The sequence below is a fragment of the Seriola aureovittata genome, chromosome 6, assembly GCF_021018895.1.
Source record: "Seriola aureovittata isolate HTS-2021-v1 ecotype China chromosome 6, ASM2101889v1, whole genome shotgun sequence".
In the NCBI taxonomy this organism is placed as follows: Eukaryota; Metazoa; Chordata; class Actinopteri; order Carangiformes; family Carangidae; genus Seriola; species Seriola aureovittata.
The window spans coordinates 8,058,838-8,076,400 of NC_079369.1; the positions used below are offsets into that span (position 1 = coordinate 8,058,838).

The 17,563-nt window shown below is 47.6% G+C and overlaps 1 protein-coding gene across 2 annotated transcripts in view; it reads right to left on the reverse strand.

Annotated features, from left to right (window-relative positions):
* Positions 1-17,563, reverse strand: part of midn (midnolin) — a 28,968-nt gene that overhangs the window by 5,396 nt on the left and 6,009 nt on the right. For both annotated transcript variants that reach the window (XM_056378456.1, XM_056378457.1), the window contains exons 5-7: positions 7,605-8,159; positions 6,171-6,294; positions 5,572-5,895 (exon numbers count right to left, since the gene is read on the reverse strand). In XM_056378456.1, coding sequence (XP_056234431.1) covers positions 5,572-5,895; positions 6,171-6,294; positions 7,605-8,159 — 1,003 coding nt within the window. The remainder of the gene's footprint in view (positions 1-5,571; positions 5,896-6,170; positions 6,295-7,604; positions 8,160-17,563) is intronic.

Sequence of the window (17,563 nt, forward strand, 5' to 3'; positions counted from 1 at the left end):
GTCGAGTACCTTTGATGCTTCTTTTTCAGAACAGAAAGGATGTGAACACTGGCACTGAGTTAGCAGGAAAGAATACTTCTTCATGTTACACTCAGCCACAAAGACAGACTGGGGTTTTTCCACTTCCTGCCAATATGCTCTGTCCTGATACACATGTATGAGTGTGCATCCAGATGCTGTGTGTGAGGGCAGCATGTCATCTCCAGAGAAAAGGGGGTATACCAGAGGGGGGTTCTCCTACATTAGAGCCATTGTTCCACTGCCTCAGCTCCATGTGACATCCATATACGCTGCCGTAAGGCTTTGTTCCCCCTCCAGTCCTCCCTCTTCCCCTTATTCCCCTGTTCTGACTAGCCAAAAGCGAAACCGCCCATCGGCTGTGTCGAAATATGGCTGTACACAATGAAATGGCACAAAGCCAACACATGCCTACATACAAGATCTGTTTGGTCTGGTGCAATATGTCCTTAGAGTCTCTCAGTTTAAATTCTTTCTTTATTTCATCAGTGTAGTCTCTCAGTCATGATCCTGTTTTCCAACCAGTGCAAAGACAACTTGGCATTATATGAGAACAAATGCACACACACACACACACACACACACACACACACACACACACACACACACACACACACACACACACACACACACACACACACACACAGCATAAAGGGCAGTTTGGTGGTGCTGTAGGAGGTCTTGGCCTTTGGCTTGGCAAGAGCTCTGGGAATGTGCTTGGAGCTACACCAAAATTGGTGTGTATGTGTGTGCCTGTGTGTGTGTGTGGCCATTCATCAGCGTCACTACCGGAGCCCTGGGCGACTGGGCCGGACACAGCTGGCCACAGGGATCTCCAGACTATGTTTATGACAGTAGGGCTATTATTAGGGCTGGCTTAGAAGGACTGAATATACACACAGCACACACACACACACACACATACACACACACACACACACACACACACACACACCTACTGAGATACACACGGGCTGGCCCAGAGCCTGGCTGCAGAGACTAGGGTTTGACGTGAGCACAATAACCTTGGAGGACCCAGAGAGAGGTGGGTAAGAGACATAGGAAATGAATGAGAGTGAGAGAGAAACCATGCTCAGATGCAAACCCAATTTACACAGAAAAGAAATGATTAAGCAACAATGGGTCTTTTTTTAGAAACGCACAGTGGAAGATATCAAACCTAAGACAGGTCAAGGGCACAAGGAGGAAGCAAACGCCAGTCTCTGTTTCATTCTCTCTCCTCTAACCACCCCCCCGACCTGCCAGTCACACCAGCACTCAATCCAGAGCAGCGCATTTTTCCATCTCCAAACTCTCCTCTCTGAAGACTTTGACACAGGCCCTGTAAATACACAGAGCACTGCAGAGAAAGCCAGAGAAAAACAGACAGAGCGAGAGATAGAGAGAGAGAGAGAGAGAGAGAGAGAGAGAGAGAGAAAGAAGGGGTGATCTATGAATAATCGATGCGTCAGTCAGTTTTCCTTGCCTCTGAGCCCAGCCCAGCAACACAGCAAGGACTGAGATAGGGAGTGCACGGTGAGGAAGGGTGGGAGGAGTGGGTGGAGGAGGAGAGGCAGAGGATGGAGGTAGAGAAAAAGGGAGGAGGGCTGCAGTGTGCAGGACGCAGGGGGAGATTAAAGGAGCTTCTCCTTTTATTGATTGTATAAAGATTGGCCTTCATTTGCAGTTGTCTTAGTGCTGTTGTTTGTTTGTTTGCCTTGATAAGTCTTGTGATCTTGCAGAGAGAACATTGTGTTTGCTCAGCATCCAGGGAACCAGGGGAAAGAGGGAGGGGTGGAGAGAGAGATAGAGAGAGAGAGAGAGAGAGAGAGAGAGAGAAAGAAAGAAGAAGAGGAAGAAAGAAAATCACATTGCAGCAAAGTCAGCCTCAGTTTCCTCCAATATTACTGTCTTTTCTGAATGAATATGTAACAATAATCACTGTAATATTCAAAATTGTGGCTATAACAGTGAGTCAGGAGCTTGGAATATTTTAGTAAACCAAATCAATATGTCTTGGTATAGTTTTCAAAATATCATTATATGGGAGGATTATGCACGATAACACTGAATTATTTGTCTAGCACCACTTTATTCTATTCCAACTGTCAACATGTGAACAGGTTCAAAATTTCCCTATAGTATTATGATATTTTACAAATTAGACACCAAGCGACCACTGAACATGAAGCGTGTCACAATTATTTCTTTAATTGGCTGGTTGGAGGCTACAACGGATGGATCTAACTCTGTGTCCGAGAACAGTTTGGCTACAAAACTGGGAAACCTGACCTATGTTGCTCTTTGCTCCACCTCTAAAAAAAAAAAAATAATAAACCAACTTATCAGACACAAACTGAAGCAGCCAATCAAATCAGAGCTAATATGAGCATTTGACAGCCAGTGAAAGGGCATTGACAGCCCTGCAGGGACACAAGCTCTTCAATGACTTTTAGACTTCATTTGCATTCTCGCTCTCTCTCTCTCTCTTGCTCTACTTGTCGACAATGAAAGGGCACCTGATGTGCTTGACTGGCTTTGCTAGATAGCGCTGCGCTGTGCTGTATCGCTGGGGCATTTGTTGAGTTACCGGAGTACGTGCGTCACACCAAACCTCCGTGTGTGACGGGAGAGGAGTAAGGCCTACCAGTGGATAATGTGCGGTGCCTCAGCCAAGCAGGTCAGGGCTTAAATACAGGGCTCGGTAAGGTTAAGTGTGTAGGATCTTTCTCTGCGTCTCTCTCCCTGTCTCCCTCACCATCCCTCCTCTTTTGGCTTGCCCAGTCCCAGCCAGCACGAAGCTAACATGACCTGACAAATCGAAAAGGGACAGGAGGGGGTGAAGGGATGCGGAAGGAACACAAGAGAGGAAGGGGGTGCTGGAGAAGCTTTCAGAGCTAACTTTGCCCCTGTTTTGCCCCTCTCTGTGTGCCTGTGTTGAACTAAGGCAGCTGCAGTGGGAGTTGGACTAAAAGGCAGCCCTATAATCCCATAGCCCTCCCCTCATCTACCCCACAATGGCTCAGCCTGGTGCCCTGTATGTAGCCCCTGTCCCTGGCCCCTGCACAATGGGTTCGGCTGGGCAGGGGGCTAGAGAGCTGGAGGGGGGTGTTGGGGAGGTCCACCCTACTCAGTAAAGGAATTTTGCTAACAATCAGCCTGCCAGGCCATCCCAAAGCCTTCCTGTTCAAATCCAACACGGGTCCTGGGCTGACAAATCCCCACACTCAGCAATACTATACAGCAAAGCCATGAAACCAAGCTAGTCACCCAAGCCTTTAACCAGGCATTTATGGCTGAGTGTGTGTGTGTATATGCGTGTGTGTGTGCGCACATGTGTGTATATTCAAGCTTTTTATTTACGCTTGTCTTCTCCCCCTCGCACATGAACTTGCAGTGGAAAGGGTAAAGGCTCTCAGGAGACAGCCAAGCTATGTGACATTTTCAAGAGGCTGTCTCAACCTGTGTTTGACTGCACACACACATTCAGGCAGATGGGAAGCTCAGGTTATTCCTGTAGCTGAATGAAGGCAGGTTTCTGTGAAGCAGAGTTAAGCCGCGGTGTTAAGTCCAGTAAGTCTTCCATCAGGTGTCGGCTGATAAGACTGCCTGAGAGCGCTTAGTCATCGGCTTCTTTAGGACACCATGTGGAACAGGATACAAATAGGCACGCAGCCTCTGTCCACAAAAACACACCAGCACATTCACTGTCTCAGTGTGCTGCCTGTGCTTGGTTGGGTAGGTTACCCATTCACATCACTTTCTGTAAGTGTATATTGTCAGCAGGAAGTTCGGACGGGGGCAGTAAAGTCGGAAAAGGGCATTAGACAGGCTATTCTTTCACCCTTTTTTTTTTTTTTTTTTTTTTACTTCGCCCTCGGTCAATCAGTGAGTGGGCAGTTAGTAGACTGATGGACAGGATATAAACACCCATATGATGAATGGAGGCTTAGTATTGTGGTTTTAACAGCCTCCCTCTTCCGCGTCCTCCTCCTCCCTCTTACTAGTTCACAAAGCACATTCCTTTCAGAGCTGCATTTCGGAATAAACCTATCTATTTAAAGGCCAAATGAACACAGACAACGTATTGATGCACAACACAGACATGGGAAGGGGGGGGGGGGGGGGGGGGGGGGGCAGAAGAGAGTGAGATGGATTTTACAGACAAGGCTGTTTTTGGACAGCAAATGGGAGAAACAGCAGTGTGGGCTGTTGAGTACAGAAGAAGAGAGATTACAAGTATGGGGGAAGAGGGGAAGAGCAGGGGGGAGGGTGTTGGTGGGGGCAGTGAAGGAAAGGTGTTCCCTGAGTTAGGAAAATATGCCTGTGTTATTCCAACTGTTCATTGAGCACTTGTAAGGGCACCCAGGGTGACGCAGAGGAATACTGGACAATCCTGGTCAATCTGTGTTCAGTTGCGACAGCTGAAAGTCGCCATTCAGCTCACAAAACAGAGGGTCATAAAGCCAGAGTATGACAATAGAAATGTACGCTCTTGCTTTTTCAAACAAAAGAAAACATTAAACATTAATCAATGTACTCCAGGACCCTCCCCGCCAGACTATTCAACAAAACTGACTAGCAGCTGACCAAAGACTGGCTCGATTTCCTCAGCAAGAGATAAGGAGACAGTAGAGGACAATGCTGTTTCTCTCAGCACAGCAAGTCTAACCTTACAACATTGACTGAATGTTATCAGTTCTGGACATCCGTCTGACACTCAACATCCTGTGTCTCTGCAAGGAAAAGGAGGTTTTAAAACACCCACACCCAGTCCCTAAATGGTATCATCTGAACTCCAGCACCTGCCCTGACCCAGCCCTTGGGCACTGGTATGTCGAGGTTTGTCCAGCCCCAACCAGTCCCAGCCCATACATGCCCCAGTTGCAGCCATTCTTTAAGAGGTTGGTTAAACCACCCAAAGCCTAATCTAATCTAAACATAGCTCAGCCCAGGCTTGAAGGGGGTAAACCTATATCCTTGGTGCACAAAAACAAAGCCAACTCTGCTGCCTGACAAGTGAAGCCTGACTGAACAGGTCTGAAGAAGCTTGTATTGCATTACTAAGGAGACCCCCCCCCCCCCCCCCAGTCTTTTCCTCTTCTCCTCTGCCTCAAAACCCAAGAGAGATATTTGACTGTTTTTGTTCTTTAATCTGACTTTTCCATTCTTGCTTTGTCAGAATTTTAAAGATGAAAATAAGTGTTTCAGTAAGACAATGATGCCAAATCATCCCAACAGAACTGTTAGCTAACCATGATGTGCTATGAGAATAGAAACAGAAAGACAAAGATGACAATGAATTCTTTAGCAGGTTGCAATGGAAGAGGAGAGCGCAGATAAATGACAGGCTCTAGACTGCATTCATTTCACACACACACACACACACACACACATAGGAACACACACTCCTCCAAAGCTGTGGAAACTGCTGCAACATCTGCTTCACAAGGGCCTCAAGGGATGCACAATGTCTTAATGTGTGTATGTGAGTGTGTTTGTGTTCATGACATGCCTGCATGAGCTGAGGGAGTGTGTAGCAGAGTCACTCACCAGGGGGTTTGCACATGCGGATCTGGCTCTGGCACTGCACCAGCGGATGAAGAGTCGGCGGAGGGCTGCTAGGGCTGCCGGCAGGCACAGAGGTAGCTTTGGCAGAGAGGCCCGTCACGCCAGCGACTGGGGGCGAAGGAGGCGGGGAGGGAGATGGGGAAGTGGACGAACCACACTGGGTCTGGTAGCGAAGCTGGGTGAGGGAGGGGGGCATGCCCTGGTAGTGGCGTGTGGCACTCAGGAGGTCATTGAGGATCTGCAGGATGGTACCAATGTCTCGCCTGGGACGCCCATTGCTGTCCTGGCAGTTAGGGTGCAAAGTGCCTGAGAGGGGGAGCAAGAAAGATGAAAAGGTCTTACTATAGGGGTCTGTTTAGTTTTTAACAAACAGCAGAAAAAGTCCAAATTATCTAAAGTCATTTGTAGACTCATGTTCCCACAACAGCCGACTGTGGGCCTATTTTATTTTCTGGGTATTTTTTTTCTTCCTCTTTCCCTTACAATTTTTAATAAAAAGGGATTTCAGGTGGATCTCAATGTGTGAATGGTTATTGCTTAGAGCAGCAATAAATCTTAATGGCAGCTCAGTGTCCCCTCACCTGAAAAGGTCCCTGAGAAGACTCCGGGAGCATGGTTGACAAAGCTCTCAATGATGGCGCCAGGTTTACGGGAGCGTGGCGAGGGACTGGTGCCACTGTTAGGGCTGTTGGTGCTGCAGTTAGCCTGGAGGGAAAATTTGACACATGCACAGTTAGGCTTGAAAGCATGAAAGGCTGTTTTAGGAGAATGCAACAACTGTGGTCAATCAGTGTGCGGAAGAACATTCACATCCCATACTGTGTTAACATGTACATCACATGACATTCATACATACTGTAGCATGTTGTGAGCTGTGACGTGTTGAAGTCATGTAAGCTCTGTAATGAGGATATCTCCATTAGTTCTGTAAGTGACCTTTACTTGACGGAGTTGTAACTACTATTTGCACTATGTAAGTAACCTATACAGTAAAGGCTGATGCTATAAAAAACCACAGGAAGAAGGAAACCTGAGCAATCTGCCAATTGATGGCCCAAAACACCCAGGATATCTTGTTACCTCAAACCTGAGGTCGGACCAAACATGGCAGCCCTGCTACTTCGCCTTTGCTTAACGTGGATCACTCAACTGACGTCTGAAAGTGAAACCCATGGTAAGATCTCTGTGTGTTAGTCTGTGTTTGTGTGTATCACCCATGTGAAAGCCCGATGAGGAATAGCCATTTCCGTTTTCTCACTGCTAAACTGGCCTGTCTTTCTGTTTTTCTTGTTGTGAACCATCCCTCCCACATAGTCCGCTGACATCTGGTTCTTATTCTCTTTCCATAGGCCGGAGCTCAGGGAGGTAGACAAAGTATAAACAGCCAATTTGGTTGGTGGAGACGAGTAAGTGTGTTTGTGAATGTGTGCGCAGCTGTTCTTAGAGTTAACCAAAGTTAAAAAAATGGCTGTGAAGGTTAATGATAAATGACTGAAAACAGCAAGGTTAATGATCAGTCTTCACATGAAAAACCAACTCTGAATTATTAAATCTGCCTCTCTTTTTCTCATGCTCTTTATCTTCCCCTTAACCCCATACATCTCACTGGGCAGGATGAGGTCATACGAATGTCGTGTCCTCCTGGCTAATTGTGTGTGTTGGCCTGTTTGTATGTATTTGGGAAGCAGACTGCACTGCGGTGATGACTAATTGCAATGTGCACTTTGGAAACACACACATCACATGCAAATCTTCTCCAGACCTGACTAAACCACGAGTTCACCTTCTACCCTCATGCTGCTGGGGTATCCCACTAATCTAATCAATTTAATGGAGGATGATTTAGCTGTGAGCATGTCACTCGTGTCAAACAGTCACAACCCATTCCCTCCATTTTTCATTCATGAGAGGGCTATGATGACATTAGTTATTTCTGTAAAAGTTATCTAGGACTGATGACAGCAAAAAAACAAACATAAATAATGTGAAGTACTAATAATATTTTTGAGGCTTACCTCAGGGCAGAGGACTGGGGCTACAGGGCTGGCCTGGCCGATGTCGTGGCTGGGTTGGCCTGAGGAAGGCTGGTGGTAGTGGTGATGATGATGATGGTGATGAGATGGAGAGCGGAAAAGACCTCCAGGGATGTGGGACGGGCGAGGGGAGTGTGGTGGAGGAGGAGGAGTAGGAGGGCTACAATGAGCGGAGGAGGGCGACTGGTGGTACATGGGAGGGAGCGGCTGGTGGTGCGTGGAGGGCAGGGGGAAGGAAGGGGAGCCCGGGGAGGAGGGGGAGGAAGGGACCGTATGAGGCTGGGTCAAGTGGGGGCTGGGGTGAATGTGTGGATGATGGGGGTGATGTTGGGAGTTTGGGTGAGGGTGGGGAACACGGGGCTGCCCTGTGGGCTGTCCCATTGCGGTCTCCGCGTTGCCCCGCGTGATGAGGTGTCTGTGCTGGAGCTGGGGACCCCCGGACTGCTGCGCCGCCAACTGGAGCTGGACGAACATCATGTGATCACCTACGCGCAGTGCCAGGGTGAGGGGGGAGCGGCCGGACAGGAAGTCACTGACCTGCAGGCAGAAAAAAGAAAACAACGTTGAGTTGATTAATTTCATTATGATTTTACAGAAAAAGTCTCCAGCACAGCTTCGCCAAATGACAATGTCACACATTTATTGGTGCAATGGCACTTCCAAACTTAGTCTGCATCAAAGCCTTTCAAAAAGAGAGACTGCCCCATGAATATTGACTTCCTCCTTTGTAAATGGACAGTCTGCACCATGGACAGCAGTTAAAATACACACAACAGTGCTTTGAGCTCCCCTCTCGTAGAGACACGGACACGCCACATTAGCCCATCATGCAATCAATCACCATTCTGTAACACTGGCCTATTTACTTCTGTTGGGGAGCGGTGGATGTGGAGACCTATTGGAAAACACACACACACAAATAGAACCCACTCTTGCTGGCTTCCCACTGCCCCTCAGTCCATTCTTAGTCAGCAGTGTCATTTAGCACAGAGACAAAGGCCACCCTTCTGTCTGGCCCGGGGCCTGAAAAATCAGTCCCACATCCAGGAAATACACCCCGCCTGCCTCTCAAACACAGAATGGCCGATTGTCCGTGGGTCCGCGGCGGATCTGGAAGGGCTGCCCATTTTTGGAGCTCTGGCAATGGCTGACAGAAGCCAAGTGTGGAGGCCTCCACTGACCCACCCATGGCCCGGATGGACACACAAATACACACAGGATAGCAGAGTTGTCACGACTTGGCTGGAGGATTCACACTAAACAACAAAAGTTCTCTTGTCCCCCTCCTGTGAGCCTGCATCTCTCTTGCTGTGTATTGCCACTCACTGCTGAAGAGCGTGCATGTGTATGTGTGTGTGTGTGTGTGTGTGTGTGTGTGTGTGTGTGTGTGTGTGTGTGTGTGTGTGTGTGTGTGTGTATCTTCTTGGAAGAGTCATTCGAGGGTCAGAAAGCTTCTTTGGGCCATGAGGACTCAGCAGTAATGACGTCTCAGGTTCTCCCCAAATAGAAGCAAACAGAAACAAACAGCACTGGCAAATACAAAGTGACGCCTCTGTCCAAAAAGGTTTCGGCAACCCTTACTGCATGTGTGCTTTCAGTCCCAAGAGAAGCACAGAAGGAGGGAGGGAGGGGGAAACAGGAAGACAGAAGGAGCACCAAAAAGCTACTTGAGGGGAAGAGAGAACACAAAGAGGACGGGAGATGGACAGAAAGACTAATGACAAAGCAGAGAAAACAAGTAATAGAGACATACATACAAAGACAGCAAAAGAGATCAGAGGTCTCACTCCCTGCAGACCCTGCAGCCTTTGGAGTGTGCTTCTGAGATGGTGGCCTGTAGTTAACCCTGTGAATCACCAGGCTCTGCCCTCCATCACTTCTCTCCCTTTTCTTCTGCTTATTTATTTCTCTATCGACCGCTGACTCTCTGTTGCCAGGGTGACCTTTGCACATTGATATTGACATGGTGTGGAAAAGAGGATGGAGGGAGAAGAGAGGCAAGTGAAAGGACGAGGGGGTTGGGATGATCTGATGGCTGCATTTCAACATGTAAATAATCAACAGCTAAGACAGCAAAAAAATCAGCATACAGGCAGCTGCAGGATAAACAGAAACTTAGCCTTTTCATAGTGTAAACTCTGTCACTAATGGCTTGTTGATACAGTCCACACCCGCCATGATTACCCCATCGTGGTAAGACAATAAACTCAGCAGGCCCAAGGCAGGGTGTGAAACGAGGAGGGGAACAGGGGCAGGGTGTTACGTGAGAGTGCTCTAGGAAACTCCGCATACAAAAGGTCACCTGATAGACAAGATGTGTGTGTGTGTGTGTGTGTGTGTGTGAGTGTGTGTGAGTGTGTGTGTGTGTGTGTCAGTTTGAGGCCTTGGGGGGAGGCAGAATCCCAAAGAGGGTGGGGGGAGTGAGAGAGAGAAAGGAGAAAAGGAGGGGGAGGAGACGCTGACTGTGCCTGTGACTGACAGCTGTCAAGAGAATGAGTCGACAGTTTGCCAACCAACAACACACACACACACACACAAACGGACGCACACACAAAAGTGAGAGGCCCCGAGGGAGACCATCAACCCAGTGTTTAGTCAGAGGGAGGGAAGAGGTTTGTGGGGGAAACAGCCTCAGGAAGTGAGTGTCTGTTTGTCTATGGTACAGTTCAGACCTCCTCTCCTACATCCAGATATATCCAGAGTGTGTGAGCATCAAGCTGAGACAGGTTACAGTTCATACCTGGCATCAGAGTCTGTCTCGGGTGACTACTTGTGATCAGATTGTCATAGTCGTTTGAGAAGTGCAAATCAACTGTTACTTATGTGCAGTCACTAAATGCTGTGCACACCGTGCTACATATGTTCAATTGTGCATTTTAAGAGCAGTCAAGGCTCTGTTTATATCCACTTCCTATGAAGGGATCATCCATGATGCAATTTAATGTCAAGGATTTACAGGGCCACTCTGTTTTTCTGTTTGTATGTGTGTGTGCAGGCAAATGAGAGAGAAAGTGAAAGAAAAAAGGACGACAGTGAGTGACAGCAGGAGAAACAGAGAGGAGGCTTGATTACCCTTATAATGACTAGTGTGGATTATTCAAAACCACCAAGATGAAATTCATGTACTCCTACTGAGCTTCCAACACCACATGGCAGGCATCAAATTAGCCTGCACGAGAGGCAAGCTCTCTCCCTCACGCTTCTTTTTTTTTTTTTTCTTCTTCTTTTCCCTCCTCCAGTCGATTTTTGTCACTCCTGGTCTCGAAGTCTCAGTCGTTGACTCATAAAGTCAATTTGGAGGTTGCTCACACAGGCCCCGCTTAGTCTCACATACATGAGAGCTAAAAATGCGTGGAGATCTCCTCCTCTCTAACCATGCGAGTGACTCATATGGGGTCTCCGTACATACACACACCACCCACCACAACTTCATCTTTAGGCAAGAAATTAAAAGGCCACAAACCCACATAAACACAGACATCTCATTTGCAGGGAAAATGACAGGGAACATCTCAACTACTATAATCTGATAGGTCACTTTCCTTGCCCTCAGTAGATAAACAAAAGGAGCCAAAGTAAACCTTCAGGTGTTGAATTCAGCTCCTCAAAATGAAGAGCTGCATCATTTTCAACTGACATGCTATTTTCCTGACACTCCTGAACACCCAGAAAAGGAGAGTGAACAGCTTGTGTAGCTGGGAGCCGGGAGCTGTGGAGTGGAACACCTGAAATAGGGCCCGTTTCCTGAGGGAGAGGAGGAGGCGGAGGGTGATACCGTGCGGCCTGCCTGCCTGCCTGCCAGAGGCTAGATTGGCGAGAGTGATCGTGTAACAACAAGCCTCTTCCAGACGGACAGAGACTGTGAGAGAAACAAGGGGAGGGAGTGTGTTAGAGAGTACGTGTATGTGTGTGTGTGTGTGTGTGTGTGTGTGTGTGTGTGTGTGTGTGTGTAGGGGGGAAGGGGTTCTCTAGTGCTGGAGAGCTGGCTAGCGAATGATTCCCAGAGGTCTCAGCTAGCAGCTCAGCTCCAGTCCAAACATGCCTGTCTGCTCTCAGGAGCACAGCCAAGACAGCCAATGTGGCTGGCTACCACTGACGTCAGGACAAACACCAGATAGAGCTTTCTGGAACATCACAGGCAAACAAAAGAGAGCTTCTAGGCTTGTCTTTAAGTCTGCAACCCTCCTCCTCTTCCTCCAGTTTTTCCACCTTGCTCCTCGGAGCGCACTTGACAAATTCCAATCCTTTAAAAAAGCAACTTATGGCTGTCTGTGGTGGTTTGTTATGAGAGACGCAAGACAAGGAGAGTGGAGGGCCCCACTTTTGTTGTGTTAAGGCAGACAGAGAGAAACCAGCCCTTCATTGTTCTCTTTCTGATGCAGTAGCAGTGGTATGCAAAGAGAGGAGGAGCTCATGCCTGAGGAACAAGGTGTGTGTTTGCTGAAAACAACATACGTAGGTGATTACACTCAACAGAAACCGCATGGGCACAATGTCATAGCAGAGTCTATTCAGACACACACAGGTGTTGATAAAGAGCTCTTGCACTTAATTGCATTCGCCACTCCTCTTTAGCAACTGACCCCACAGCCAGTGCCAACCGACCATTTTGTTTTAGTTGTCGGTGTCCAGGAGGTGATATTTTGTTGAGCAGGAGGCTTTGGTTGCTATGCAGTGATGGGGGAGAATTTGATAAGAGGCGGCAGGGGGAGGAGGGGTTGGAGAAAAGATGGAGGAAAACGGGGGGGAGGATGGCATGAGAGAGGGAGAGAGCAAGGGATGGTGAGGGGGGAGGGAGGATGGGGGATGCGGGCGATGGGGGTAGGGTGTCAGAGTGGTGGTGGTGGTGGTGGTGGTGGGTGATGAAATATTCAGTGAGAGTGTGCCTCTGGCTCCTTCCTTCTTTTTTTTTTTTTCTTTCGACATCTCTGGCTGACAGTTTTATTTATTGGGGTCCCTGTGGTTCAAGGAACTCATTTGCAGTCGTTCTTCCTTTGCACACTAAGCGAACTAAGGGAGGGAGATAAGAAGTGAGGGAGGAAGAGGGAGGCTGAGAGACTGAGGGAGGGTGAGAGGGACAGGGAGGGAAAGATAGAGCGTGCTGGCAGCACTGAGCTGACATTCATGAACAACTGAGCAGCTTTGTGCCAGAGAAAAGAGGATAGAGGATTGGAGGGCGGGACAGGAGGGTGGAGAGAGGGAAGGCGTGAGAGGAGGAAGCCGTTTCCTCCAGCCATATTTTGGTTCCAGTGCTGCTCACCTGTCGAACCGCTAGGTGAAATGTACTGTTCAAAAAGCTGCTTATTAACCCGCCTATCGACCTAGATGTTTTGATCGCACCAGGACACTATTGATAGTCTCTGTGCAGACACACACCAGCTAAAGATGCAATAACAGGCTCTCAAAAGAGAGAAGGGAAAAAAAATCAATGACTTGGATCATGCCCCAAATCCTAAAAGGCAGCCAGGGGGCTTTTCAAAAGGCCCCATTAGAAAGATAGGCGTCTGTAATACTGCCTGATAAGAAACAGAGGGGGCTGAAAGGAGCAAGAGAGGACCAGCTGGTCATCACTGAATTTGATCGGCTGAGTGAAAACAGAGATCAGAATGGCAAAGTTCAGGATGATCAGGTTCCTGCTAAAGCCACTCCTCACACTCCAACGCTGCCAACAACTGACCGGCTACATTGTGCCGATTCATATGCACATACAAGGCTCTCAACCCCCAGCCCTCATGCGTTAGAATTAATTAATTCAAGGCAAGCAACTGCACAAAAAAAAAAACCTCTCTCTTACTCGTCCGCCTGCTGCTTACACTCGTCTTACATAGCATCTCATCGGTTTGAGATAAAGTGGGTACAGGTAAATGGAGAGAAGGTGAGAGAGGACTGAGCTTTGTGTGACTGGTGAAGGAAAGAAGGCAAGGAGAGTGGCGGTAAGGAATAGCGGCTGTGAAAGTACAAAAAAAGCTGTCTTTCCCCAGAAAACTTCTTCAGTATGTATTTTTTATGACCTAGAGGATCGAACTGGGTCTGGGACCCTGCGTCTCAGTTTCAACAGCAGCATACACCTAATTGACTTCATTAGACTTGGTGGTGGCCATCAAACGTGATATTCCTGGCCTCCATCCTCCCACGCAGTAGCCCCACTAGTCACGATGCCTGCTACTTGAATCACAAAAGCCCGGTGTCGCCAGGGAATGGAAAACAATGACGGTCATGACTCACATATGGAGCAATAAGACCCCCCCCCCCGGCCGCTGAACGAGGACGCACACAGAGACACAGACATTAGAAATGGATGTTGGCACATACACACACACATACATGTGAGCAGATGCATATACACAATAGGACAATGAAATCCCCTGCAAAATCCATCTATCCCCTGATTGCCCCACAACACACCTTGATTCCCTCCACCCGTCCCAGCATTCCCCTCCCACTGTGCGTTTAAGCCTCACAAAGGGGATTACACAGGTGCAAAAAAATAGTGCATGATCAGCTTATTAATGCAATTTTCAAGGCCAGGATTTACATGTGCAGGGACTGAATGGGCCTTTAGATCAGCATTGTCTTTTATTCCATACACAATTTGATTTACACATTCAGCAACAAATTAATTTCTGTAGCTTTCATTTAAGTAACAAAAAAGCAAATTACCATTCTAAAGAACAAGGACTCCTTCTCTTAAGCTGCATGCATATAAAAAGCCTTCATTTCAATGGCAGTGAGAAGGACAGAGGGAGCTGCATGCTATAAAAAGGGGAGGATCCTGTCATATTGACCAACAGGCTGACTCAGTCATTTTTCAATTCCTTGCGCTCCCAAATCCTCAATACTATTACTCTTCAATGATTTCCAGTAGTGTCAATCCTGCTGATTAACTGGCATCTAGACAAGGTGGTGGGCAGGGTGCAGGGCTGGAAAAAGAAACATATTGACCACCTGCACTGAGCTGTTTTACACACAGTCATATAGGAGCACACAGATGTGCACAGGTACATAGTTCATTATATGCACACCACTCTCCAAGATCTGCCTCTTCTAGTAGAGAGCCAAAGCCTTCGTCCTCTTTTGTATGTTTTCCTCCCTTCCATTAGACCCCCCCCCCCGTATTTCTACATCTGTGAGTTACCCAAGCATGTGTACTCATCCTCCCCATTACCTCCAGCCTGCAGAACTTGCACACACACATCGACATGACATCTTACAGAGCAACGTGTGCTAAGCTCTCCCTTTCTTTTCTCCTCCACCTATCTGGCCCACTGTGGCACCCCATGAGGGAGGCAGAGCAGAGGAAATGAGGTGAGGGTGACCCAGAGGTGACTCCCCACAGATTGTTAGATCCTACTAGTTTCCATCTGTCTGCTTCTAGACACAATGACAAAACTGTGCCATATCCGAGTCTGCCGTTCCTAGAAGAGGAGGAGGAGGAGGAGGAGGATAAGAGTGGATGAGGACAGGAGGTGCTTGCTAGCGGGAGTGAGAAAAGTAGAGCAGATACGTAACAGCGTATTCCGCAGGGACATATGGAATGGCAACACACATCCTCCTCCCAAAGCAATCTGTGTTAGTGTTCAAGGCAAAATTTGTCAATCTGCAGCCCACTGAGCCTCGGTCCAGCTGGGCCGTGCATTGATTTTGAAACCAGTATGCACTGCTGTGGCTGCACTCAATTGGGTAGAGCTGATGCCTATGGATGTATGGCGGATGAAAGGGGATCATGGGGGAGAGCCCAACTTAAAAAGAGTGACCCCTCAATCGTTGTTGTGTGTTGGAGAGTTTGTCAGCTGGGCAGGTTTGGTGCTCATGCTTTAAGACAGGAACAAAGAGGGGGCTGCATGGGGGAAGGGCAATGGGGGGATGGTAAGGGTGATGCCTGCCTGCCTGGTTGGCTTTTATTCTAACATCAATGTGCATCAATGAGCAAATCGTCCCTGTGTGCTGAGAGGGACATATAATCCTTCTGTCAAATACCAAGATCAATAGATGAGGGGCTGATGTCACTGCCTACATGTGCCCAGAAATAGTGAATATTGCTTTCATTTCCCTTTCACTGCTTGTCTTGTAAGTATACATTCATTTTACTACTAGGATCAGACATTTTCTCATTCACTGAGCAGGATCAGAAATCCTCTTAAATATATCCTTTCAATTCTGGTGTGTGTGTGTGTGTGTGTGTGTGTGTGTGTGTGTGTACGTGCCTGTGCATGACTGCATAAGTAAGCTGTACACACAACCTCTATTTAGCAGACAGAATGAGAAGAGAGTGGCGCAGGCAACTGTATTTTGATGGGCTGTCAGGAGGCAGTGGCTTAATACAGCTTACATGTCATGCAAAGAAAGTCTAGTGAGATGCCAGAGGAAGAATTAAGGCAGCCAGGATTGTCCTTGCTAAAGAAGCCAGAGCCATCACGGTCAAACTGAGGCAGCTAGCTGGACTTGCAAACCACAGCACATTTAAATTATAGGGCCCTGGGAGAGCTGTTAAGCAGAAACAAGAGAGGGAGAAGTAGGGAAAGGAGGGAAAGGGGGAGACGGCGCACGGGGAGAAAAAAAAAAAATCTCATTTCGATAATTGCTGGGGTTCAATTTCCATAAAATATTTCCTATCTAACTTGCTCCACAAAAGTCTGAAACAGCCACTGGAAGCTGTCATGTTCTGTCTGGCTAGTTGGCTAGCTGCTAGCTGCAGACTCCTCCAGAATTCTGATAAAGGAGAAGACATAAGGTGTTATACTCAGCCCAGGCTTCCATGAATACACACACTTCCTGGGAAAACACCCAAGCTGGAAATCAGACCTGACACGACCAAAATATATGGAGGGGTGAAGAGTAATAAGAGGTCCAGGTGTTCATACCCACTTCTTCTAAGGCTACCACAGCTAACAGCCAACCCATATCCCCCCTTGGCTATTTTTGGGTGTATGGGCATATCAGTTATCGTGTCAGACACTTTTAAGAGCTAAGTGCATTGATTGATTTTTGATAGCCCCAGAGTTGAGGGGTTGGGGGGGGGGGGGGGCTTTTGTGTTCCTATTTTCTAATCTTACTCAGATCCGTAATCTCTCCGCAATCTATATCATTCCCTTCCGCTTCATGAATTATAAAGAGGAATCAATTTCTCTGGATAAAAACACACTAAAGCAGCTTTATACCTTTATTTTAACCTTTTAGCCTGATATCATTCTTGCTGTGCCCTTTACTCTTTCTAGCCCCACTGCAGGATTACGATTAACATCACAATAAATATGCATGCTTCAGTAATGTACAGTGAACAATTCTCGAGAAAAAACGCAAGCACATGACTCATAATGATCCTGAGTGTTACAGGGTTATGTGGCCAGAGAGAGATGCAAGAAGAAAGGCAGAGTGAGAAATCTTCTCTCAGTTGTTGAATTATAGTCTGCCTCTGGTGAAAATGACAGTCACTCATGGCTGCCCAGCAAAGGCGTACCACATGATGGGCAAGGCTTCCTTCCAGCCCACTACCACTGTGACATACACACACACACACACACACACACACACACACACACACACATCTCCACTTACGCACACCTACACACATGCAGTCATCTGCTGTCTGTGCTACAAGAGGCATGCTGAGTTCACACACACACAACATGATCTGGATTTCCACCATAAAATTATCAGCAGGGAATGAAGCCATACCAACCATACTCAACTATCTCTGAACAGCCCACATCCTCTGAGAAAAAAAAAATTGCATTAAATTTAGAGAATCGTTCTTTGGTCAAATTCATCTGGACGTAACCGCTGCATCGCTGACACACTTAACTCCTTACATCCGCACACAATTTCACCATCTTGTACTGTTTTGACATCATTCAGCGGCGCATCACTGATGCAGTTACGTACATCACAGTGTTACCAAACGCTACAAAAGGAAGTTGATCTGAGTCAGTCAGTCAGCTGCG